Below are 27,799 nucleotides of genomic sequence, written 5' to 3'. Positions count from 1 at the left end.
AACACAGAAATATCATGAGGTTTTCAAGCTTATTCGATCATATCGGAGTTAATCATCTACATCAGGAGGTAGACCTACACTAAAGCACACTTAGGTATAAGTCTGACAGTACAGACTAGTAACACTCTTTCGAATCCTTCAAATCATGGGAGTCAGTTGGGTGTTTAAAATTGCTTTGAACAACACACAGCAATAAAAAGTCATGTCAGCTTAACATAGGAGAAAGTGAGTTAAAACTTAACTTTAACATCGCATCAGCATTATTTTGGCCCATAGTGACTTCATTATGGGTAGAAAGATTGTTTGTTGGGTTTGTTGTTTAACGCCGCACTCAGCAATAATCCAGCTATGTGACGGCGGTCTGTAAATAATCGAGTCTGGACCAGACTATCCAGTGATTGACATCATGAGCATCAATCCAAGCAATTGGGATACGATGACATGCATCAACCAAGTCAGCGAGCCTGACCACCCGACCCTGTTAGTCGCCTTTTACGACAAGCATAGTCCACAGTGACGCAGGTTAAAGTCAGTCTTTGGTAGTTAATGATCAGGTCAGATGAGCTCTATTCACACAGTGAATTGCAGCACCTAATACGACCAGGGCCCACTTGCACAAAGGGATCTTAGCGCTAAGATGATCGTAACTCCCACACTTTAACACAGGCTTACGATAGTCTTAGCACTAAGATCGCTTTGTGCAAGTGGGCCCAGGTCACATGTGTCCTGCTAATGCTGCAGGCAGACATAATCACAAGGGTGTGGAAATCAATGCCCAACTTGCCCAACTGTCTACGTGAGATCACCGGAAAAACAAAACTACAAGTATCAGCTTCAGTTGTTTGTTGACGGCCTAAACATTTAGCAGACCTTTTGACAATTTTGACAAACTATTCGTAAAAAGTACTAAATATAGCTCCAAAAAGTGTGACCATCACAAGTATGACCAATCCAGCAGACAGCAGTGTATTGTTTTGTTCCTGGTTATGATGTCGATCATGCTTTATGACAGGCTCTTTGATTGTTTCATCACCATATAGCCAACTGCACCGCATATCGAAAGAATTACTTGTCATGCCCGTTTGCATTGGCCACTCAAAAACATATGGTTTTCATATGGGTAAGACCTAGCAAAGGATGAATTCATTGTTTGTGGTAGGAAAAGTCACTGATACCAAAACTGAAATAAATCGTGGGCTGTAACAGACCAATTTTGTGATAAAAACACCATGTTCAGTTAATCTGGACACAAATAATCACAAATTAATATTTTACTGTTTACTTGTCCCAGTACAAGTTCCAAACTCCTGAATCGGTTCAAATGTTGTTGTTTTTTGTTTAACACCACATTCAGCCATATTACAGCTTGATGACAGTGGTCTGTAAATAATCAAGTCTGGACCAAACAATCCAGTGATTGACATCACAAGCATTAATCTACCCATTTGGGATACGATGAAATGCATCAAGCCTGACCTTCTGATCCCTGGTTCAAATATAGGAATAGAGGTTAACAGTAGTGACAGAAAACATCAGTGTAAGATGGCTGACAATTCATGTGATACAGATACAATAGTGACAACAGTGCTTGAACAGAGTGCAGCTACCACCAACAGAACATAGAGAGAAGCACATCACAGAGACACAAGTGATTGTCATCAAACTGCATCACTGAAACACCAAACACCATTGCAAACACTAGTACGGTCTAAGTTTATGGGGGGTAAGGAAGTGAGTATGGTTTTACGCCGCTTTTAGCAAAATATTCCAGCAATATCACAGCGGAGGAGACCAGAAATGGGCTACACACATTGTACCCATGTCGGGAATAGAACCCGGTCTTCGGCGTGACAAGCGAACGCTTTAACCACTAGGCTACCCGACCACACCCTGGATTATTTGTACATAAGGATGATGCTTTTGAAATCAACAAAAGAATCTAAAAATACAACAGCTTTTGTTTTTCCTTTGCTATATCAAAATCAGAATACGTCCATGCAGCTTAAAGTAAAATACAGTGCACTAAAGATAGTGTACAGTTTCAGCACAAGTCGAGAAACAAAAACACATCATACAGTGCACAACTGACTATAACTTGTAAAACAACATAAAACATATTAATTATTAAGTTTTCACTACAAAATCCTACTTCAAATAAAAAGAAATCCTAAAAAAGAAACAATTACAAACCTTCAACTAAAAATAAACAGTTAGTAAAAGTTAGTAATAGAATCAATGTCAGAGCCGTGTTAAAGGGGGGTAACTCTGTCTCACCTGGCATAGGGGTGGCAAAAGGAGCAAAACTGGTCCCATGGGAGGTGGGACTGTAGATTACAGTGCTACTGAGAGAGGCAGGCACTGACCCCATAGGACCTGAGAACAAAGCGGGGGAGGTGAGCGCAGACACAGCGTGTTAGTATTACCTCCCTTGATTCACTGATGTGGGAAGTATAGCAAGCCGGAAAGAAACTTCAAATCTTTAAGGGATATCATCTTCCCGAGGCAAGGGAATTAACTGACTTTATAGGTCCAGTTTCCACCCTTTCCAAACTTGGCTGGAATTCCGGAGTTTCATTTTGGCTGGACGAGTCAATGCATCAAAATAAAACCGAACAATGAATTATACATCCGGTTTGCAGACTTGAACGTGCAGATTTCTGTGGACTGCAGGATTTGCAAAATGTGTACCCGTTAGCTGGGCATTGACAGATATTTTCCAAATCTTTACATGTTTTTAATCAATGTGCTCAAGTGATTCTATGCATTTCGACGGATAAGACCTGTTTTATTTCAAGATAGATCTTGATTATAGATCAGATTGTCTTGACTGGGTGCCACAATATTGTTTGAAGAAAATGAAAATGATAAGAGAGATGGAATCTGATTGGTCAGTAGAAGGGACATTACTCGTAATAGCCACTGGTGGCGCTGCAATCAAGCCCAGAAATTCCATCCTAGCAAATTCGGCAAGGGTGGAAACTGGACTTTTATAGTCAGTTAACTCCCTTACCTCAGGAAGATGGCATCAAAAGATCTATAAAGCAGTATGACCATCTCACATTTTCCAACAAGATATAATTTTCAACCAACAAAAAAATGAATTAAATCTGTCATGAATTCTTCCGTGTCTTTGGCACAGAATCTATCACTGTGATAAATCTCACTTAAACATCAAAATGGTTGTTGTTTATATTACTGGCTGTTGTTTATATTACTGGCTGTTGTTTATATTACTGGCTGTTGTTTATATTACTGGCTGTTGTTTATATTACTGGCTTCAACCTTTGTTTATGTCACCGACTTCACTGATGATTGCCATCACTACCCTTGTGTGTACATAACAGGCTTCTCCACTCCAGTATAACTACATCTGATATCGACTCTACTGTATAAACATTGTCTCCTACCTGTATGTATATTTGTCAACTACACTCTGTTTATCACTTGCTTGATAACCTACACCAAAAATTCGCTCTCAATTGTAATAAAGAGGTAGTTCATCCACAAATTCTTATCCTTACTAGGTAATTTGATGTTCAATTCAGGACAACACATCAGTTATAATCATTGATTGATCTCATAGGACAAAACAATTATACACAATGTGCAGTAGTTTGTTTGTTATTTAACGCCACACTCAGCAATATTCCAGCACTATGACAGCGGTCTATAAATAATAGAGTCTGGAGCAGACAATCCAGTGATTGACATCATGAGCATTGATCCCATCCGGATACAATGACATCATCAACCAAGTCAGCGAGTCTCAACACCCGATCCCATTGGTCGCCTCTTAGGACAAGCAGTCGCCTCAAGCATGGGTTGCTGAAGACTTATTCTCTACCCGGATCTTCATAGTCAGAAGTCTACAATAAATGTAAAATATTCACAAACATACAAAGTGTGTGAAGTACCCATGCAAGACAAACATTTCAAAATCTAGCATCTAAGTACAAAAGCAAGCAAACACATAGCTAGATATCATTTTGAACTAAATGTACATTAAGGACATTTAAATACATTCAAACTATGATGACTTGAAATTAATCAGTAAACATGTGACAAACACATTCCTTTTGATATCAAAACTATTTTCCTTTAACATAAAATAGTTAATAATACTGAAGATAGAATCACTAGAAACAAAGAAACATATCATTTTAATTTTTTGTAAATCCAGGAAAGTAATACTCTAAAAAGAACCTTTTAAACCACATACAATAAAACATGCCTGGCGTCCATTTTTCAACACTCAGCATGCTCAGAGTCAGATCATCCAATAAAGAGCACATGCGAATATAACAAAGTTTGAACATTTACCAGAAGAGAAGGATGCTGGTCCGATGTTGGCTGCAGCCATGTGTCCTCCGAAGGAAGGGACACTGAAGTTATACTGAGCTTCCCCGCCGTACATGAAGAACGCCATCCTCGCCCAGTCCCCGACCTACACAGCAGTTCAATCATTAAAACAGGATTTGAGAAACACAGGTGAAGAAATGCACACAATCCATTATTCTGGGTAAGGCAATAAGAAATCGTTAATCGGTTTGCCGGGCCAGGACTTGAGGATCTGATGGACACACTTTGTAATGAAAAAATAACACTGAATGAACAAACACCAGTCCATGTGTCTTGGATGACCTATGCTTGAAATACTTGTGTTATTCGTGATTTTACAACCGCATTTAAGAGTTCTTTAATCTGACTGGTTCACCAGCGTTATAGAAACCATATACAATGACGATTTTGCTGATGACAATAGAAGGAATATACCTATGTATGGACACTGGTTTTGTGTTACCAGGCAATACCACATTCACTAGTGTTAATGTTTTGCTACCAGAAGGCTGTAGAAGGCTATACCTGCTGGTCTGCCAGTGGTCGAGAGCACGCTATAGCCAGACAGGTGGCGCAGGCAAGCTCAATCTGAAACAGGGGAGATAACTCAATATTACAAATAACACACTGAGTAAATATATCGGGACAGCAAATCAAACCTGAATAAAAGCAAAGTTTTTCTGTTTTGTTTCGGCAATATTCCAGCCATATGATGGCGGCCTGTAAATAGTTTGGACCAGGTAATCCGGTGATAGGTATGGTGAACCGCGACTCACAAAGTCGTCAGAGTAAGATGACTATCAAATCCATCTGGAAAATTTCTGGACATTGAATATTCAGAAACACTGAAACAGGAAATAAAAAAAACAACATGATGATTGTCTATAAAGCCAAGAGTGAAAATCTGAAGAACAACCAAAAGTACACCAGTCTTACCCCAAGGTCTTACCCCAAGGTCTTACCCCCAGGTGAGGGGAAATGGGGTTTAAAATTGCGTTCAAGTTTGTTGCACTGTTAGTGTTAACCCAGGAGGTCTACCCCGAGGCCTTACCCCAGGAGATCTAACCCCAGGAGATCTACCCCCAGGTCTACACAAGAACAATTGTGGAACTACCCTGGGAGAACTAGCATGGACCCACTCTTCACACATCCCAAGACAACTACTGTGGACCCACCGCAGGACAACAGCTCTTCACCCATCCCAAGAAAACTACCGTGAAACCCACCATAGGACAACAGCTCTTCACCCATCCCAAGAGAACTAGCATTGACCTACCACAGGACAACAGCTCTTTACCCATCCCAAGAGAACTACTGTGGACCTACCACAGTACAACAGCTCTTCACCCATCCCAAGAGAACTACTGTGGACCCACCACAGTACAACAGCTCTTCACCCATCCCAAGACAACTACTGTGGACCCACCACAGTACAACAGCTCTTCACCCATCCCAAGACAACTACTGTGGACCCACCACAGTACTACAGCTCATTACCCATCCCAAGAGAACTAACCCAAGAATACTTCCCTGAACCCCACAGATAGAGTAGTATCCCAGGACCTACCCGATGCAGCCGGAAGAAGCCCTTGACCTCATCAGCATCTGGCCCCTGGCACTCGATGAGCAGCTGCTGAAGCTGTTCCATTGGCCGCAGTTTCTGGAGGATGTGACTTCCCTGGAACACAACAACATGGCTATCAGTAGCAGCACTCAGCCGTAAACATGTTCTTCTCCCTACACTAACTGCGACTCCAAGTCGTAACAATGGAACACAGCTGATTTCTGAATCTTGCTTCTGATTAGTGAGTGAATATGGATTTTCGCTGCTTTTAGCAATATCCAAGCAATATCACAGCAGGGTACATCAGAAATGGGCTTCACACATTGTACCCATGAGGGGATTTGAGTGAGTGAGTGAGTATGGTTTTACACCGCTTTTAGCAATATTCCAGCAATATCATGGCAGGGGACACCAGAATGGGCTTCACACATTGTACCCATGTCGGGAATCAAACCTGGGTCTTCGGCGTGACGAGCAAACGCTTTAACCTCTAGGCTACCCGACCGCCCGAGGGGATTCGTACCCGGATCTTTGGTGTGACGAGAAAACGCCTCAACCACTAGGCTACCAGACCGCCCTTGCTTCTGTTGAATGAATATGGTTACCATGGTTACAAGCATTAGATTCTCACAGAAAGCAACAATTCCAATATAAAAGAAATGGGTGTTTTCTGTTATCAAAAAAACTGAGAAATTATCTACAAAAGCTAGGTTTTTTTAATATTACGAATATTGTAAATTTAATAAAATAAGTTCCTTTGTAATTGCATATATATCTTTTAAGGCTTTTTCAACACTGAGGCAAACATGCCACTGTGGTGTCCTCACATTTGCACCTGTGTGTGAATCCTGTTATCTCACCTGTGCACTGAGGACAATGAACCTGCGTGGGGGCTTTACGTGTTGTGTGACGACTGACGGAGGGTCTGGCCGAGATGACAACGACCTTGTGGCTGCAGGCAGGGGCAGGTGGGGGATGGTGGACTCGCACATAGCCCAGGTCTTACCGTCAACCGGCAATGTCATCTGTCGAAATCATACAGAGCTACATAGTTATTCATTCCTGTATTAAACATACACAAGGTTGCAACTGACTAGACCTATACTCAATAAACCTCCAGTGACCCGGTAGGATGAGATGGCAATGTGCTTGTTAACCTTCTAGCGCCTAACAGGCAGCTTGGGTTGTATACTCCCCTGGGAGCTGAGAACGATGCTTGGGTGCACACTGACCCAGGGACCGGGCTAATAATAGTGCCTTGAGCATGCCCCTCAGTGGTGTGGAAATATGCACAATATAAATGGCCTATTGTATTGTTGTTGTTGTCTTCCCCTTGTCTTTTGAAGCTGTAATATATTAAAAAAAACTCTTTTGAAGGCATCCTACAGTTTTTAGCAGGACTCTTTACTATATATTCTCTAGCAGCCCCCTGACCAAAAGATTTATGGCACATTTGAACAAAATCCATGTAACAAATGTTACTTATATTTCAGAGGGATCAAAACTGTAACCTTCGTATCTGCAGCCTAGTGAGAGAACTGACAGCCTAGAGAGGCGCTGATAAATTATAATGCTTTTTAAGAATCTCTTTTTCAAGTTCATGCACATCAGCAAGATATATTTTACACCCGTTTCCTTAGCTGCAAGGAAAGTCTGTCGGAAACATAAACTTGTTAATAAATGTTGATTAGGATTTTCTTTGGGCTTTTAGACATAAATCACTTTCCTTTGGTTTGGTCCCAAATGTAAACACTCAGGGCCGGTGATGAAAGGATGGTCAATTTTACACATGACTTCAGTTGTCTGCATGCTGCATGTGGCTTTCCTCTCATCCGTTGTCATTGAATTATTTTCATACTGCTAAACCATTGTTTCACTACAAGGAATCATAGTGTTCTTTCTCTCTGGTATTTCTTGCATTTAGATGGTGGGATAAAAGTAGGATAAAAATCTCTTCCTCAGGGTTGGCTGAGAATGTAACCACGTGGAGTCATGAAACATCCCTGAGTGCTTTATCCTTAACATACAGAAGTGATGGAAGCTGTGACTGTCTTCATTACTACTCACACATCACAATCCTGCTATCCAGGGTTTTACGCAATGCACAAATGTCCATCCAGTGCACACAAACTTTTATTATGGACGCAGAAAAAGAATATACTGCATCCTGAAGGACGCACAATAATATTCATTTTACTTACAGCGCATCAAGAGCACTTATGGACATCTCATTTCATCCATCAATCATGACCACTGACCATGTGATCACTGATTCATTCTAGGCTCTGAAGTAATTATTAAACCGTACAGTACACAACACCATTTCATTACTTCACAGGAACCTCATATTGCCTGCAAGGATCGGTACTTTTGAAAGTCAAGGTAAAACCCTGGCTCTCTAACATTTAGGAATGTCATGCAATAGGCTTTGTTCGCAAGTCGGGATTGCATCCATAGAGCTCACTAAAAGTTCCTGCTAGATGACCTCTTTTGCACATTTATCAGAACGTGATACCAAGTCCATGGACACACTATCCATTAAAAACATAAATATTAATAGGCTAAAAAAATATCAAAGATGATTTCCTAAGTACTTATGCATTACAAGCAACTCATTCAGGTTCCCTTTTAGTATAGCAGTGGACATAGCAGTGAACTGTATGAGCTGACGTATCACCTGTGGCAATGTGCTTCAAGAAATGACATTAAGGCTTAAAAAAGTAATAGTCTTGGTTCTCAGGCACTCCCCGCATCATCATAAAGTCCTCCACACATTTTGTTTTATTCCCATTTTAATTTTTTTATTTTAAATCCTGATATTTTAAAAGAATGCGATCAAATAAAGCACACAGTTACTTCCCATTACATGCGCATTGCTTTACTGCACATCTCTTGTTATGGTCATGGCGGCAATAGGAGTTTGTATGCTTGTTTATGTAGGGAGGCTCTTTACCAGGTTGATGGTACACAACTGTTTGATTACATACGAGTTTGAACAAGCAACAACAAAAAAACAATGCCTGCCCGCACTATATTTTCAGTAGTCATTGCCTTAGAACCAATTCTTCTATTTTTTTAAGCCTTACATACAAGCTTGAACAACACCAACAACAACAAAAAGAAAACAGAGCCCACCCAAACAATATTGTCAAAAGACATTGCCTGAGAACCAATTCTTATATTTTCTTAAGCCGTAATCTGATCCAAATGCCTTTAAAGTGGAGTGAGAAATCAGTGGACTTACCTGTGTTTCCATGAGTTGGTTCTGGAAAGGGAAGGAATCGCTGCTGATGGCCCACAACATGTCATTGTCGTCATTCTGCGGGGCCACTAACATCAGGGTGTCTGGACACACACAAAACAGTGGTCAGTACTTACTAAAGGAGGCATGATTCACAGACCACTAACATCAGGGTGTCTGGACACAGACAGAACAGTGGTCAGTACTTACTAAAGGAGGCATGATTCACAGACCACTTACATCAGGGTGTCTGGACACACACAGAACAGTGGTCAGTACTTACTAAAGGAGGCATGATTCACAGATCACTACCATCAGGGTGTCTGGACACAGGCAGAACAGTGGTCAGTACTTACTAAAGGAGGCATGATTCACAGACCACTTACATCAGGGTGTCTGGACACACACAGAACAGTGGTCAGTACTTGCTAAAGGAGGCATGATTCACAGACCACTAACATCAGGGTGTCTGGACACAGACAGAACAGTGGTCAGTACTTGCTAAAGGAGGCATGATTCACAGACCACTAACATCTGGGTGTCTGGACACAGACAGAACAGTGGTCAGTACTTGCTAAAGGAGGCGTGATTCACAGACAACTAACATCAGGGTGTCTGGACACACACAGAACAGTGGTCAGTACTTACTAAAGGAGGCATGATTCACAGACCACTTACATCAGGGTGTCTGGACACAGGCAGAACAGTGGTCAGTACTTACTAAAGGAGGCATGATTCACAGACAACTAACATCTGGGTGTCTGGACACAGACAGAACAGTGGTCAGTACTTACTAAAGGAGGCATGATTCACAGACCACTTACATCAGGGTGTCTGGACACACACAGAACAGTGGTCAGTACTTACTAAAGGAGGCATGATTCACAGACCACTTACATCAGGGTGTCTGGACACAGGCAGAACAGTGGTCAGTACTTACTAAAGGAGGCATGATTCACAGACCACTAACATCAGGGTGTCTGGACACAGACAGAACAGTGGTCAGTACTTACTAAAGGAGGCATGATTCACAGACCACTAACATCAGGGTGTCTGGACACAGACAGAACAGTGGTCAGTACTTACTAAAGGAGGCATGATTCACAGACCACTAACATCAGGGTGTCTGGACACACACAGAACAGTGGTCAGTACTTACTAAAGGAGGCATGATTCACAGACCACTTACATCAGGGTGTCTGGACACAGGCAGAACAGTGGTCAGTACTTACTAAAGGAGGCATGATTCACAGACCACTTACATCAGGGTGTCTGGACACAGACAGAACAGTGGTCAGTACTTACTAAAGGAGGCATGATTCACAGACCACTAACATCAGGGTGTCTGGACACAGACAGAACAGTGGTCAGTACTTACTAAAGGAGGCATGATTCACAGACCACTTACATCAGGGTGTCAGGACACACACAGAACAGTGGTCAGTACTTACTAAAGGAGGCATGATTCACAGACAACTAACATCAGGGTGTCTGGACACAGACAGAACAGTGGTCAGTACTTACTAAAGGAGGCATGATTCACAGACCACTTACATCAGGGTGTCTGGACACACACAGAACAGTGGTCAGTACTTACTAAAGGAGGCATGATTCACAGACAACTAACATCAGGGTGTCTGGACACAGACAGAACAGTGGTCAGTACTTACTAAAGGAGGCATGATTCACAGACCACTTACATCAGGGTGTCTGGACACAGGCAGAACAGTGGTCAGTACTTACTAAAGGAGGCATGATTCACAGACCACTTACATCAGGGTGTCAGGACACACACAGAACAGTGGTCAGTACTTACTAAAGGAGGCGTGATTCACAGACCACTTACATCAGGGTGTCTGGACACAGGCAGAACAGTGGTCAGTACTTACTAAAGGAGGCATGATTCACAGACCACTTACATCAGGGTGTCTGGACACACACAGAACAGTGGTCAGTACTTACTAAAGGAGGCATGATTCACAGACCACTTACATCAGGGTGTCTGGACACAGACAGAACAGTGGTCAGTACTTACTAAAGGAGGCGTGATTCACAGACCACTTACATCAGGGTGTCTGGACACAGGCAGAACAGTGGTCAGTACTTACTAAAGGAGGCGTGATTCACAGACCACTTACATCAGGGTGTCTGGACACAGGCAGAACAGTGGTCAGTACTTACTAAAGGAGGCATGATTCACAGACCACTTACATCAGGGTGTCTGGACACACACAGAACAGTGGTCAGTACTTACTAAAGGAGGCATGATTCACAGACCACTTACATCAGGGTGTCTGGACACACACAGAACAGTGGTCAGTACTTACTAAAGGAGGCGTGATTCACAGACCACTAACATCAGGGTGTCTGGACACAGACAGAACAGTGGTCAGTACTTACTAAAGGAGGCATGATTCACAGACCACTAACATCAGGAGTGAGTGAATGTTGTTTCATGCCACACTTAAGAATCAAGTCTGGACCAGGCATACCAGTGTTTAAGAGTATGTACAACGACACAAGCTGCCAATCACTGTATGCTGGTAGAATTCTGACCTGAAAATTGTACTGACGTCATAAGAATTACTCTATTTCCAAGTACCTTGTCAAAGTCATATACACTTGTCAATCAGTAAGTTTACTTTTCAGAAATTAGACTCCAAAAAACGTCCAATTACATGGATAACAAACGTTGCCAGCCACAACAGCCACACAGAAGGCATGATTAGTTGGTTGGTTGGTTGGTTGTTTAACGCCGCACTCAGCAATATTCCAGCTATGTGACGCGGTCTGTAAATAATCGAGTCTTGACCAGTCAATCCAGTGATTAATATCATGAGCATCGATCCACGCAATTGGGATCGATGACATGCATCAACCAAGTCAGTGAGCCCGACCACCCGATCCCGTTAGTCGCCTCTTACGACAAGCATAGTCGCCTTTTACGGCAAGAAGGCATCATTGGAAGGCATCATCAGAAACTCTCCCATAAATATTTTCATATTAGGCTAAAGTAGAAAAGACATAATAAAGATTAACTTTCAAGTCAAAATATTTCAATCGTGATACAACATGATGTCAACATAAGCTTGGATTTTGTTGGCAACATATTCTGGAGTGGCTCCATTTGTAAAAATGTAAGAAGATGACCGGTGTGTACCTCTGTGATGGTAGGCCATGTGGATGTTGCTGGGTCTCTGTGTAGTAGAGGAGGCGGAGAACCCGGGGGGCAGGCGCACATGCACCAGGGTCAGGAGGCTCGGCCGACCTTTGCTGGACCCAAACTGATTGGTTGTGAAATACAGACGCACACCTGGAAGAACACATATAGATAGCCTGTTACTTCACTAGATTCAGGCCTCAGACGAGGGGGCTAAAGTCAGAGAATGTCACAAATTAAGTTGTTTTGTTTGTTTTGTTTGTTGTTTAAAGCTGTACTCAGCAATATTCCAGCTATATGACGGTCTGTAAATAATCATTTCTGGACCAGACAATCCAGTGATTGACATCATGAGCATCAACTTAATTGGGATACAATGACATACATCAACCAAGTCAACAAGCCTGACCACCCGATCCCATTGGTTGCCTTTTACGACAAGCATGGGTTACTGAAGACCTATTCTACCCCGGATCTTCACGGGTTACAAATTAAGTACTATCACAGGCTGTATTTATGTCATTTGACGTAGTGCTCAGACAGTGGTCAAATGTCGGTCTCGTTTTCACATAATTCTTTTTGCAAGAAACATATGCATTGAATACTCACAACCCATGAAAATCAAGACTTAGTACTAATATGTTTAAAAGGAGGATAAATGATTAAATGTTTTCCAATTTAATGCACCATAGCACAGCTGTATATCAGCAAAATGCAACTCCAAGCAAATCAACTCAGCAGTTGAAAAACAACAACCAGTTTTGCCAGAGTATGAAGACATTGTAACCAACCAATCCCCATTTTAATTGGCTCTGACAAACATGGAGGTATTAACCACCTAGTCCTACCCTGTATTCTGACAAACATGGAGGTATTAACCACCTAGTCCTACCCTATATTCTGGCAAACATGGAGGTATTAACCACCTAGTCCTACCCTGTATTCTGACAAACATGGAGGTATTAACCACCTAGTCCTACCCTGTATTCTGACAAACATGGAGGTATTAACCACCTAGTCCTACCCTATATTCTGACAAACATGGAGGTATTAACCACCTAGTCCTACCCTGTATTCTGACAAACATGGAGGTATTAACCACCTAGTCCTACCCTGTATTCTGACAAACATGGAGGTATTAACCACCTAGTCCTACCCTGTATTCTGACAAACATGGAGGTATTAACCACCTAGTCCTACCCTATATTCTGACAAACATGGAGGTATTAACCACCTAGTCCTACCCTATATTCTGACAAACATGGAGGTATTAACCACCTAGTCCTACCCTATATTCTGACAAACATGGAGGTATTAACCACCTAGTCCTACCCTGTATTCTGACAAACATGGAGGTATTAACTACCTAATCCTACCCTATATTCTGACAAACATGGAATGTATTAACCACCTAGTCCTACCCTGTATTCTGACAAACATGGAGGTATTAACTACCTAATCCTACCCTATATTCTGACAAACATGGAATGTATTAACCACCTAGTCCTACCCTGTATTCTGACAAACATGGAGGTATTAACCACCTAGTCCTACCCTATATTCTGACAAACATGGAGGTATTAACCACCTAGTCCTACCCTGTATTCTGACAAACATGGAGGTATTAACTACCTAATCCTACCCTGTATCCAGTGAAGGACATAGAAAATCATTCAGTCAATAAAGTGAGTGAGTCTGGTTTTATGCGACATTAGTAATATTCCCGCAATATCACGACAGGGGACACCAGAAATGGGCATGACACTTTGAATGCATGTGGGGAATCAAACCCGGGCCTTCAGCGTGGAGGGTGAACGCTATAACCACTCAGCTCCTCCACTGTCAGTTAACTGTCTGTTTGTTATCACATGAGTCCCTGCTGCTGGCTACCTGACTGAGTGACTGCAACGAGGTGGATGTTGTAGGACTCCGACTTGGTGACGACCGCCAGGTGAACTATCTGCTTGAAGTTGGACCTCTCCACAGTTCTGAACAACAACAACAATACATCCGCATTAGGCTTAAAAAGGAAAACAGTTGGTTTTCGGCAATGTTGTTTGTTGGTTTGTTGTTTTACGCCTCACTCAGCAATATTCCAGCTATATGACCGCATTCTGTAAATAATTTAGTCTGGGCCACACAATCCGGTGATTGATATCATGACATGCTTCACCAAAGTCAGCGAGCCTGACCACCTGATTCCGTTAGTCACCTTTTACGGCAAGCATGGGTTGATGAAGACCTATTCTACCCCGGATTTCACGGGGCGTTCTCAGGCAATGACTTTTGAAAATGTAGTGCGGGCAGGTTTTTGTTTTTGTTTTGCTTGTTCAAACTAGTATGTAACCAAATAAATACAGTGATCGCTCGCTATTGCGCTCTTCGATAAAGCGCTACTTCGGTTATTACGCGCGGTAACGCATGGCTCCCAAAATTTATGTACACTTTTATTACTGAGAGTTTTACACAGACATAATTGTATTGTTGTTCGTTGTTCATTTGCACATAACGCTTCTCATTGCATAATCAACCGTTTATCGCTGAATGGAGTTCTAATAATCTGTTTGAAAACATCCGCGGCAAGTCCCGGAAATACGATTGTTCCACTAGTTAACTTTTCACACTATACATCCTTTGATCTTAGAAGCGCATGCATGCAATAAAAGAGAACCACAAGCGAAGTTTATATTCTTAATTAGTGGGCAATCCAATTTAAGGCTAAACTGTCACACACATGTAGTTGCTGTCATAACACGGCGGTCATTCATTTCGTAATCACGCTTTCGTAACATCGCCTGTTTTTCCCCGTAGTTATAACAAGCGATTTCATTGGATTAAAATTTGTTTCTAATGACGCTTTCTTGCCGAAATCTGCTACAAGTTTCGTGATTGGTCAATTTTGAGCACGTGACCTCAGGCAGCCAATCAAGCTGTGATACCAAGCTCGTGTTTGATAAATTTCAGAAGTTAGCGATAGATTTTTGGTTAAATCGTGTTATTCTGAACGTTTTAAGCAGGAAATCACGATATATATTAAAAATATGGAACTTCGCGAATGTATCGTGCTAGGTTACGAGCTGTGACAAAGATTTTTCATGCATATATTTTTGCATTAATCGTTGTGTCCGAGCCGAGAATTCAAGGCGACGAAAGCCGAGATATCATTTGACTTACATTACACGCGATCGCACGAAACAATGGAAATAATAACTTAGATGTAAGTTTGATTACTTTTAGTTGATTTTATTTATCACTTTGTATAATATATTTAAAGATTTGCTTAAAATAGTCTTTATTTTGCTCTTTGACATGTTCGATGCGGACCCGTTGTCGAAATGTGTGTCCGAGAATTTTATTTTCAATAACATCGCGGGAAATAGTGAATAATTTTTTAATTTATTGATAAAAAATGATAAATTAGGATGGAATACGTATTTCAGACATTGTGAAATATGACAGATTTAATAAATGAATGATATTACAGGTAGATCTAGGTCCATAAAAATATATACTATTTTGACGTGACGTGAGATAAACACATAGGCCTATTGATGATTTGAGATTTCCCGAGCGCGCTCCCCCGCCTCGGCCTCGGTTAAACGGCTCATCGTCTATAACGCCCACCAATTATTTGGACCCCATTGGTAGCGCAATAGCGAGCGATCACTGTAGTTGTGTACCATCAACCTGGGACATCCCTACATAAACAGGCACACAAACTCCTATTGTCGCCATGACGATAACACGAGAAGCAGTGCACATGTGGACGGGAGTAACTGTGTGCTATATTGGATCGCATTGTTTTTAAGTATTAGGATTCTTATATTTTTTCTAAATGAAAATAAAACTAAATGTGCGGCGGACTTAATGATGATGCGGGGAGTGCCTGAGAACCAAGAATATTATTTTTTTAAGCCTTAATCTCATTTCTTGAAGCACATTGCCGCAGGTGATATGTCAGCTCATACAGTTCACTGCTGTGTTCACTGCTATATTAAAAGGGGACCTGAATGAGTTGCTTGTAATGCATCAGTACTTAGGAAATCATCTTCATCTCAAAAAATATTTCCTAGAAGACATGAAACTAGGTGTCCCACGGATATTACCTGGCCACGGCGGCGGCATGCATCATGACTGTGTTCTGGGACAGCGCCGCCACCTTCCCCATCCCCCTTCCATCTTCACCGAGATCAAACACCTGACAGAAACAAATGTAACTGCTTCAGACGATTTCAGTAAGACTTTTTCAATGTATTTTCAGCTCAGAAAACTTTTTCAATGCAATAATGAATGCTTTCAATGCAATATGGTTGCATTGAGTTTAATTGTCAACATGATGAGTCATCCCTTACCTGAATCGTACCCTTCTCCGAGCGTGCATACAGGATGTTCCTGGAGTTGTCAATACAGATTTGTTCCAATGGATCTAGAAGTAATGAAATATCCCTATACGACTCTATGCATATAGGATATCCTATATCATGATGGCTGAGTAAGTTACTATACACTTTAGTATTTTTACATAATGTGAAATGATTTTTGTATCAGACAATGATGCAAATAATGAACATCTATCTTGCCACATTTCACACTTACCATCCTCACTGAAGTTAAATATGGAGGGTACAAGGAAAGACAGCTTGCTGGTGGAGTGGTTGATCTTGCGGCACTTGCGACTGAACCAGCCGTCTTCAGCCTGAAATAAAGATGTTGTCTTATACTTACTGCAACTAACTCACTCTTACTTCTACTAACTCACACTTAGTGCTACTAACTCACACTTAGTGCTGCTAACTCACACTTAGTGCTGCTAACTAATACTCACTCATCCTTACTCATCCTAACTCATCCTAACTCATATTTACTCATACTGATACATACACATCCTAACTCATACTTACTCAAACTCACTCATCCTAACTCACACTTACTCATGCTGATACTTACTCATCCTAACTCATACTTACTAATCCTAACTCATACTTACATATCCTAACTCATACTTACACATCCTAACTCGTACTTACACATTCTAACTCATACTTACACATCCTAACTCATACTTACACATCCTAACTCATACTTACATATCCTAACTCATACTTACACATCCTAACTCGTACTTACACATCCCAACTCATACTTACTCATCCTAACTCATACGTTCTCATCCTAACTCATACGTTCTCATCCTAACTCATACTTACTCATCCTAACTTGACCAAAGTATTCTGCACTTAGTGTGACATCTCTCCAAGCATTGCAATCAACTATATACAACAGTTTTGAGCAATCATTAAGGATTCTACAGGCCACATTCTGTGATGTCAGCAAGCAATATTGAATGCAAAAGGCAGGCTTTTTACCAGATGCGAAATCCTGATCTCATACTCATTAAAGTTTAGAGTGGACACAACAAATTTGCACAAGCAATGTATAAATATCTGTAAAGAACATTCAATTATAGCCATGCAAAGTACCATGCATCTTAAATCCAATGAAACATTACCTGGTAGGCTAGCTCGTAGAGGCAACCATCCTTCCCTGCCATGAAGATCCGTCCGTTGTCAGCCCCCGCAATGTTGAAGATGCCAGTGTTGTCGGTGGGGATGGAAAAGAGGGGGTCAGGTAGGAGGTGCATCTCCCCGACACCTGCATCATGGCTGCTCCCTGGGGACAGAGGTGAAGCAGTGTGGGATGGGATAGCTAGGAGACCAAACTAAGCATGCTAAGTGTCCTTGCCAGCAAATTGGGAAACAATCATTATTTTGTTAAGGTTAAAAAAAATAATAGCCTTGGTTCTTAGGCACTGCATCATAAAGTCTGCTGCACGTTTCGTTTTTACTTTTTTTTGAAAAAGATCCAAATAATCATAATACTTAAAAACAATGCGAATACAGCATGCAGTTACTTCCCTTTACATGCGCACTGCTTTACTGCGCATCTCGTGTTGTGGTCATGGCGGAAATAGGAGTTTGTATGCCTGTTTAAGTAGGGAGGTCATTTGCCAGGTTGATGGTACATGACTGTTCATTTGGTCACTTACTAGATTGAACAAGCACAAAAACAACAACACCCACCCGCACTACATTTTCAAAAGTCATTGCCTGAGAACCAATTCTTTTATTTTATTAAGTCTAAAGATTGGATTTTTATAAGTTCTTATTTTCTTAAATTCTGACATGGTTTTACATTGTTTATTAACATTACATTTGTTGTAATAATACATCAATAACAATGTAAAACTACATCAAAGCCTCATCTTCTCTATTGGTCATGTCATCAGTGAAATACAAGTCTCCTCTACAAGGCTATCCCATTTGTTAACAGTTATAACAATACAGTAAAACGTATATGTAAACACATGAACTTGGGACTTCTTAATTAATCTCGGGATTTTTTTTAATGACATTTGCAGCATAATTCGGGCTGAATATCACCTTCTGTGCACATCTAGATAAATCATTGACAAATCAAATCAATCAAATTGTTTATGCAGGCTCGAGTGTCGATTGGACTGTGTACATACAATAACAGGGTTGGACATGACCGCTCTCTGTTAATCTACACATATTTGAAAATCTGGAAGGGCTATTTGCTTTCTACTCAAATACATTGACACAAGATAAATGGCTACTTCTTGCCATATCCAAATATCTGTGTCTCTATGTGCCATCAGAGACAAGCGAACATCTAAGCCACAAAACAAAATGATCTCTGAAGCAGTTGGAGTGAGTGAGTGAGTGAGTGAGTGAGTGAGTGAGTGTGAGTGAGTGAGTGAGGTACATTTAATGCTGCTCTGAACAGTATTCCAGTTATATCACAGCGTGAAAGTTCAATGCTGTTTCAGGTGACAACTTGAAAACTATTTCACTTAAAATACTGCAGTATAGTGTACATCCATGATATATGTGATGCCTGCATGCAATTAACATGTTTAATGTAAAAAAGGACCCGTGAAAAATACATTATGCAAGCTGAAAAAGCTAGTTTGGGTTATTATGAACAATGTTGCCATACTACTGTTTTGTTTTCTAAAATGCTCATGTGGATTTGTATCCAAATAACTCAAAATTAATTTGGTAATGGTGATTTCTTATGCTATTTCAAGCAAATACGAAGTTGATCTGAAGATCTGCTACTGAAAGACTATACCAACCTTCAAAAGGTCTGGCGAAGCTGACGCCGAGCAGGACGATGTCCACAGCTGTTGCCAGACACAGCAGGTACTGGATGTGAGGCTGGAAGATACCTGCAGACACAGTCAACATGTCACTCATGTGCTTCCTAGCCATCGCCATTGTAACTTCTAGAAAAAATACTCTGAAATGTTGAGGGGGAGTATTCTCCCTGGTCTGGAGACTTTTCTCAGTGTCACTTGTGCCATGGAGAGTACCGATATGCACAACAACATTGTTACATCTATTTTGTTTGTTTGCTTGTTGTTTAACGCCATACTCAGCAATATTACAGCTATATGGCGGCGGTCTGAAAAATAATCGAGCCTGGACTAGACAATCCAGTGATTGACATCATGAGCATCTATCCACGCAAATGGGATACGATGACATGCATCAACCAAGTCAGCAAGCCTGACCACCCAATTCTGTTAGTCGCCTCATATGGTTGGTTGGTTTGTTGTTTAACGCCGCACTCAGCAATATTCCAGCTATATGACGGCGGTCTGTAAATAATCGAGTCTGGACCAGACAATCCAGTGATTGATATCATGAGCATCGGTCCACGCAAATGGGATATGATGACATGCAACAACCAAGTCAGCGAGCCTGACCACCCAATCCTGTTAGTCGCCTCTTATGACAAGCATAGTCGCCTTTTAGAGCAAGCATGGGTTGCGGAAGACTTATTTCTAACTTGGATCTTCACGAGTCACATCTACCTGTGACATTATTAAGTCAAAAGTAGATCATGTACATATACACTCATGATCCCCTGCTATTGTACCTGGTTTGGGTTTTACAAGAGCTGCACACTGGATGGTGTCATTCAAACCATCGAAGTAAGCAAGGTCAGTCCTGGAAACAACAAACACAGTTATACATAACCGGATGGTCAGTATTCAGAGTATCTAATTTTTCTGAGGCATACCTAAAATCAGTATCACATAATCTAACAATCCAATGAAATCAAGGAGGTTGTTTGTGTGCATTCTGTTGAGCTAGATGCACCTTTAACTACAGCTTTGAACAGTATTCCAGCTATATCCATGATTCATACAGAAATGGAACACTAAATTCGGGACCTTTTCAAGACTTTCAGCTGTCATTTCAACTGTCATTTTCAAGGCTTTTTCAGGTGGGTCATAAGCCTCAGTGAATTTAAATCCAGCATACTATATAAAAGTCTCCAGTCCTAAAAAGAATACAGTATGAACATCACAAATTTTCAAACAAGATTGATCTTCACAACCAACAAATAAAATCAATTAAGTATGTCATAAATTTTTCAAAGTCTTTGGCAGTGTCAAATCTATCACAGTGATAAATCACACTTAAACATCCTTGGTACATTCCTATAATGTTTGTGTTTTCATACTTTGATTAACAAGGGTAAGTCATTGTGATTATTTTCAAGCCTTTTTAAGGTTGACACTAAAAATGAAGGCTTTTCAAGAGGGGCCATTAAATTCAAGCCTGTACGGACCTTGTATATCACAGCGTATCAGGTTAATGAGGGAGGAAAGCCAGAAGTGATGGAGTTCTAAGATGCTTACTGCTTTTGTGAAACCCACGAGCACGGATATGGTGCTGACAAAGCTAGAAACATAATAGGGTCAACCCGGGATTCAAACACAAATACATCAATATGACGTCTATACCTAATTTAGCAGTCTATACTCAGATGACTTACCCATCCTCATACTTCCAAACAAAGATGTCACTGTCAATGGTTAGCCACGCCCTCTCAATGTCCGGGAACAAGCCCATCATACAGTTGCACTGCATGCCTGTGTTACATGGTTAAGAAATACTGGAAATGTTTGAGAATGAATCACCTGACCATTTTCCTAATTTAGAGTTCAACACTTCTATTACTTACTTTGATAATTGAACAAACAAATAAAGACAATTTTATAATAACTTGTATGTCATACTTATCCTATGTCACACTATTGTTTCTCTTTCTTCTTTTGATCCTAAGTGGAACGAGCCAATTTCTAATTGCCATGTTGAGGTGATGTGCATCTGGTGCATCTGGTGAGGTGAGGTGAAATGGGGTTTGACGTCACATCCGAGATATTTGCACTTATATAACGACATGCATGTATGTGTGTGTGTGTCTGCTTGCACTAGTCAACACTGATGCCAATTTATAGTGCTAGCCCACTGAGATACCATGCAGAAGTTAACATGAATACCCCACTCAGACACTGTATACTGACTCCAACCGACCAGTCTTTGCTTTAGCCCCTTAATGCCGAGCACCAGGCAGGGTAACAACAAGTACTATCTTTTAACGTCTTTTGGTATGACACGGCAGGGAATCGAACCCCGGACTTTCCATTCCACGGGCGGACACTCTACTACTGGACCATGGAGGTGGTGATGTGCAGCTGAACACAAGGAAATAAATTCTTTCTTCATTCCATATTTCCTTTGGAGTTTACAAGACTTTTTCGGTCGATTTTTGTATCATGTCTTATCTGCAGATGAGTTTTTTTCCATCAGACCCACATGTTTGTTCAGAAAGAGAAATGCATAGGGTGAGATAGGCTAACTTTAAAAAATTATGAGTCAAATCCATATAAACCTTCACAATCAATTCATAAATGTGAACAGCAAAGTGCATGTGTCCCACTGATGTGGGGTATCGATGAATAAATGAACTTCATGTGAACTGCGTCACACTCCACTGCAGACCCCTGTTCAATGGAAATGGATTCTTCCTGTGCACATGCAGGAATTTAGCTAGGATTCCAAACTAAGTGCCCTGGACAGGCAAATTGGGAACACACACTCCATCCACACCAACCGTTATTTTGTCCGAAATCCATATTTATTTTCCATTGAATTTTAACACAGCATCCAATGCAATAATGTTAAAGTAAGCATTAAAGCCTCTTTCTCTATAATGGTCCTGTTATCATTTAAATACAAGTCGCCTCCACAAAGACATCAAATTAGATGTAACTATAACAGCATGAACTGGGAAATGTTTCATTCCAACCTGGGAGTTTTTACTGACATTTGCTGCCAACTTGTGGCTGAACATCTAGGTCAATTCCTGACATGTAACAACTAGAGTCCACAAAAGTGTGAGTGAGTGAGTGAGTATGGTTTTACGCCGTTTTTAGCAATATTCCAGCAACATCATGGCAGGGACACCAGAACTGGGCTTCACTCATTGTACCCATGTCGGGAATCGAACCCAGGTCTTCAGCGTGACGAGCGAACGCTTTAACCACTAGGCTACCCGACAGCCCTGAGTCCACAAAAGAGGTGCATACAGCATTTTCTTTAGTTTGTTCAGCAGTGCTGCTCTTGAAAGGATACGTCCAAACTGTTCGACAAGCTCCGGGGGTAGAGGCACCCTCTTGATGCTGGTCATCTCGGTCAGCCCCTCCAGCCCCATGCCCGCCTCCAGCAGGCTCGGGTAGTCAATGTCCATCAGTCCACTCTGGGTTGGCTGACCTGGAATGTGGATAGGTCAGAACTGTTGGTCTCAACATGCACAACGCTCATATAGGACTCTCTGGGACTTCAAAACACACTCATATCTTTATAAAAAGAAAATACCCTGTGATGATGATTATTATTATTGTTGTCATTGTTATTATGTTTTGCCAATGATATATTATTATTATTATTATTATTATAATGATTTTGTTTTGCAAGTGATAAATGTTCTGCAGCAAAGGTAATCTGTGCAAATATTTAAACAGTGATGGTATTTATCACTAGCCCGGACCAATTTTGTTAGTGTTAAAGGTATTCCAAGCAGTGTTCGAAATAACCGTCTTTCAGCCTGCCCATGGCTGGTGACAAGTTTTCTGTCGGGCTGCAAGTTATTTATCTCTAGCTGCCCAACTGTCTGGCAGATAAGTTTAAGACTACTTATGAACTCAGTTTTATTATAACTCCTCGCAGATTCTCAAGAAATTGTCTGCATTTCTTCAACTGAATCATGACGTGATTTGTCTCTCATTTTTGCAATCTTTTAATATTCATAATGTCTGAATGCGGGCTGGTAACTTTGGAGATGGGATGGTGACACTTTTGTGAAAGAATTTCAAACATTTTGGGGGGTTCTGCTATGTATCATGATATATGTTATATCACTCTTCAGGCCAGTAAACATTCATGGTTAATTTCCACATGCTTAAGATGAATATACAGACAAGCTTACTACCTGGGGATTCGGAAGTTGAAAAAGATGCTATCAATCTTGATGAAAAGAAGGCAGCAACTAATAGATTACAACCACCTACCATCCAGCTGTTGCTGAAGATAATTCATATTTTCCTTTTGGCCTGAATAGTTTCACTTACTATGTGAGGGAATTCTCAGCAGTTCAGACAGGTCGAGGTAATTTTTGTCTTCCTGTAGATGTTTGTCGATCTGGCGTCCAGCACTGTCCAGTACGTCCTGGAGGGTCAGAGGGGGGATGCCGCCCATCATGGACACCATGTTGGCGGGTGGTCGGACACTTAGAATCTAAAACAACAATTCCTATTTATCATTTTATCTATCCACAGTGAAACACTGCAAACCAGATTACAAAACCTTGCCTCTTCTGCGCTTTGTTTGCTTGTTGTTGACATTCAGTCAATGTTCAGAGTGTTTTTCTCTTCTGATGACAGAGGGTCTTCACTCAATCACTGTTGACTTCTGTGACATTCAAACAATGTTGAGTGATTTTTACTTCTGATGACAGAGAGAGTGTCTTTACTCAATCACTGCTGTGTTTCAAACAAAGAAATGCCCATCTATCACAAGCATGATGCTTCAGCCGGTATTTATGCCTGGGACTCCCAGGATTCACAGACCAACCCAGGTAAGCGCCCTGAATTTGACATAACAGTACCAATCAATGAGAGACTAGACACAGGCCAATTGGAAGTCCTATTCAAGGTATGGAAAGGTGAGGTGCGGTGAAGTGAAATGGGGTTTCACATTGCACTCATGATTATTGCACTTATATAGTGAAGGGGATAGAAATGGATACATCCAGGTAGGGTGTTTGATCGGAAAGGAATACGTAACCCTAATGACCGTAAAGGGGTGCTTGATGGTGACGGGGATACAAGGGCTAAGGATATAGGTGGGGAAAACCTACCCTATCTCTAACACAAATAATACTAAGGATCAAGAAGGCATGCAACATCTGTGAAGCGAGAGAAACAGCCGACAGACAGCGCTATATAAGCTCTGCCCGGTAAACTGTATTGATGCCCATTTGTGACTGTGTCAGTGTATGAAACGTATGAAAGACACAGTCATATCAGCATATAATTATAAACTGATCAAGGATCGCACCACACTCGCTTTTGGTGTTTGAAGTGTTTTCGTGGACATTATGCTAAACTTCCGCCCTTATTCCCTGCCTCCATTTTATAAATAACCATAAACCCTGTCGAGAAGTAGACAAAAATCATTTACGTAGGGTCAAGTTGCTCTCGACCTAACCCAAGCAGACTTTGAAGCAGGGGCGGAATTCCTTCTTAACATATTACCATACCACATACAATAACAGACCTGTTCTTTGGCGTATGGTAAATGAATTGCTAATATCTAATACTTCTTAAATAATCTGGACGCATATATCGAAAATAGGACAATACCGGTATAGGTTGTAATGAAAACACAATCGTCGGCATGAAGAACAATTTTGTTTATAAAATACGGAAAGGGTGTTAAGCAAAATATTTTTAAAAATTCTTACGTGAAAATAACGCTTAGTTTGAGTAGCCGATATATATCAATCAAATCCTCATGCTTTCCTTTTGAATGCCGCCATTTTCGAATACTGCAGCGCCGTCTAGCGGACATTCATTCATAAGAGGATAACTCTTGAAATCCAGAAATGACCGAAGCGTGAAACGAAAATAATACGTGGTCAAACTTCTGTCCAGGATAACACGGAAACAGTTGGATCAGTAATTCAGAACATCATGTGGAATGATCCAATGATAAAAACAGTTAGGTTGTATTGTTACATTACATTTACGCTCCAATTAGCCGTGCTAGGATGGTACTTGTTACTCTGCCTGGCGCTCGGCATAAGGGGATGGTCGGCTCGGAGTCAGCATATACTGTGAGTGGGGTATCCATGTCCAACTGCGGTATGGTATCTCAGTGGACTAGCCTTATAAAGAGGGCACAAGAGTGGAGTCACGAGATTAAATAAATGGTACATACGTACATTTGTGTTATTCCTGACATTCTGACATTTCTCAGAAAACCTATGGTTCTTTAGTGTTTCTTGTTTGTTTGTTTGTTGTTTAACGCCGCACTCCGCAATATTCCAGCTATGTGACGTTTGTAAATAATCGAGCCTGGACCAGACAATCCAGTGATTGACATCATCAGCATCGATCCACGCAATTGGGATACGATGATATACATCAACCAAGTCAGCGAGCCTGACCCCCCGATCCAGTTAGTCGCCTCTTACACAAGCATTGTCGTCTTTTACAGCAAGCATGGGTTGCTGAAGACCTAGTCTACCCCGGATCTTCACGGGTCTATAGTGTTTCTATTATAACCGGTTACACAATTGACAGTTTGGTTTAACATGGGATATCAGCTTGATATCGGAGGACGCCCGAGGCGACGCAGATGATATATTACCTGTTTATCCACTTCGGTTGGAACTCATGATCACTTGTTTGGTGAGGTGAAGTGAAATGGGGTTTAACGTCGCGTCCAAGATTGTTGCACTTATATAGTGACGTGCATGCACCTGTCTTTGTGTGTGTGGCTGCTTGTACTAGTCCGGACTGATGCCGATTTAAAGTGCTAGCCCACTGAGATACCATGCCGCAGTTTAACATGAATACCCCACTCAGACACAGTATACTGACTCCGAGCCGACCAGTCTTTGTTTTAGACCCTTAATGCCGAGCGCCAGACAGGGTAACAACAAGTACCATCTTTTAACGTCTTTTGGTATGACGCGGCCGGGCATCGAACCCCGGACCTTCCGCTCTCCGGGCGGACGCTCTACCAATAGACCACGGAGTCGGTCGTACGTGTATGGTGCTGAAAAACCTGGAAACATGATCTGGAGGTATCCGGGATTCGGCCCCGCGATCACTGGTTAAAGCCAAACTCTATACTTTAATTTTGACCGCTTTATGTTTCAGTATTCGGTTCTCTGCAATTTAAAACTTTAAAAATATATTTTATTTATTATTAACTTTTTTATTAAATTCAAAGTTTAGGAAATTGTAAATTGCATTGGTCCACTTGAATTTAAGAATTTATACTGGACCGCCTCCCAGGTCTACCGTCCGCCCGGAGAGCGGAATGTCGGGGTTCGATCCCCGTCCGCGTCATACCAAAATACGTTAAAAGATAGTACTTGTTGTTACCCTATCTGGCGCTCGGCATTAAGGGGCCAAAACAAGGACTGGACGGCCCGGAGTCAGTATACTGTGTCTGTGGGTATTCATGTTTAACTGCGGCATGGTACATATCCTCAGTGAGCTAGCACTATAAATCGGCATCAGTCCTGACTAGAACAAGCAGCCACACACAAGCACACACACACGTGTACATGTATATGCACGTCGCTATATAAGTACAAAAATCTTGGACGCGACGTTAAACCCCATTTCACCCCACCTTATACTAGATTGTGCAGATCTATACATTATTTGTCACCCGTGAAGATCCGGGATAGAATAGATCTTCAGCAACCCGTGCTTGCCATAAATGCCGACTATACTTGTCGTAAGAGGGAACTAACGGGATCGGGTGGTCAGGCTCGCTTACTACGTTGATGCATGTCATCGTATTCCAATTGCGTGGATCGATGCTCATTATGTCAAGCACTTGATTGTCTGTTAGAGAGTCGATTATTTACAGATCGCCGTCATATAACTGTAATATTGCTGAGTGCGGCGTTAAACAACAACAAAAAAAAACATTATTTGTGTTTCGTGGGATTTTTAGTATATTTGTAGCATTTTTACACCATGATAATTTACTGGTACCTTGTTCGCCTTCTGAGGCTATTTTCACTTATAACGCCCACATAGGGGAACGATGATTTACTGGTACCTTGTTCGCCTTCTGAGGCTATTTTCACTTACAACGCCCACATAGGGGAACGATGATTTACTGGTACCTTGTTCGCCTTCTTAGGCTATTTTCACTTATAACGCCCACACAAGGGAACGAAATAAATGAGTGCGTTGTTAAACAGCACACAAACAAAACATGAATAATTAAGATGTGAAAACAAATATGTTTTAAATCAATGTAAATAAACACCAAGTACTCATTTATATTATGAATAAAGAAATAGGAAG

At 41.3% G+C, this 27,799-nt stretch overlaps 1 protein-coding gene across 2 annotated transcripts in view; it reads right to left on the bottom strand.

The window, feature by feature from the left end:
- Positions 1–25,326, bottom strand: part of LOC124111761 (nuclear pore complex protein Nup155-like) — a 51,036-nt gene extending 25,710 nt beyond the window's left edge. The window contains exons 1-18 of one of the 2 annotated variants that reach the window (XM_046471563.2): positions 25,207–25,326; positions 23,813–23,978; positions 22,818–22,955; positions 21,175–21,271; positions 20,269–20,339; positions 19,463–19,555; positions 17,813–17,973; positions 16,900–16,999; positions 16,656–16,729; positions 16,410–16,501; positions 14,194–14,291; positions 12,304–12,456; positions 9,147–9,247; positions 6,763–6,927; positions 5,906–6,016; positions 4,864–4,926; positions 4,321–4,444; positions 2,275–2,373 (exon numbers count right to left, since the gene is read on the bottom strand). In XM_046471563.2, the coding sequence (XP_046327519.1) occupies positions 2,275–2,373; positions 4,321–4,444; positions 4,864–4,926; positions 5,906–6,016; positions 6,763–6,927; positions 9,147–9,247; positions 12,304–12,456; positions 14,194–14,291; positions 16,410–16,501; positions 16,656–16,729; positions 16,900–16,999; positions 17,813–17,973; positions 19,463–19,555; positions 20,269–20,339; positions 21,175–21,271; positions 22,818–22,955; positions 23,813–23,951 (1,879 nt within the window). In that variant the 5' untranslated portion in view covers positions 23,952–23,978; positions 25,207–25,326. The remainder of the gene's footprint in view (positions 1–2,274; positions 2,374–4,320; positions 4,445–4,863; positions 4,927–5,905; positions 6,017–6,762; positions 6,928–9,146; positions 9,248–12,303; positions 12,457–14,193; positions 14,292–16,409; positions 16,502–16,655; positions 16,730–16,899; positions 17,000–17,812; positions 17,974–19,462; positions 19,556–20,268; positions 20,340–21,174; positions 21,272–22,817; positions 22,956–23,812; positions 23,979–25,206) is intronic. The other variant, XM_046471564.2, reaches the window with a different exon arrangement.
- Between the last annotated feature and the right edge of the window lie 2,473 nt (positions 25,327–27,799).

The sequence above is a fragment of the Haliotis rufescens genome, unplaced genomic scaffold (genome assembly GCF_023055435.1).
Source record: "Haliotis rufescens isolate VD_foot unplaced genomic scaffold, xgHalRufe1.0.p SCAF_2, whole genome shotgun sequence".
Lineage (NCBI taxonomy): Eukaryota > Metazoa > Mollusca > Gastropoda > Lepetellida > Haliotidae > Haliotis > Haliotis rufescens.
The sequence above is the reverse complement of the archived record's forward strand: the minus strand, read 5'-3'. Positions and strand labels throughout refer to the sequence as shown.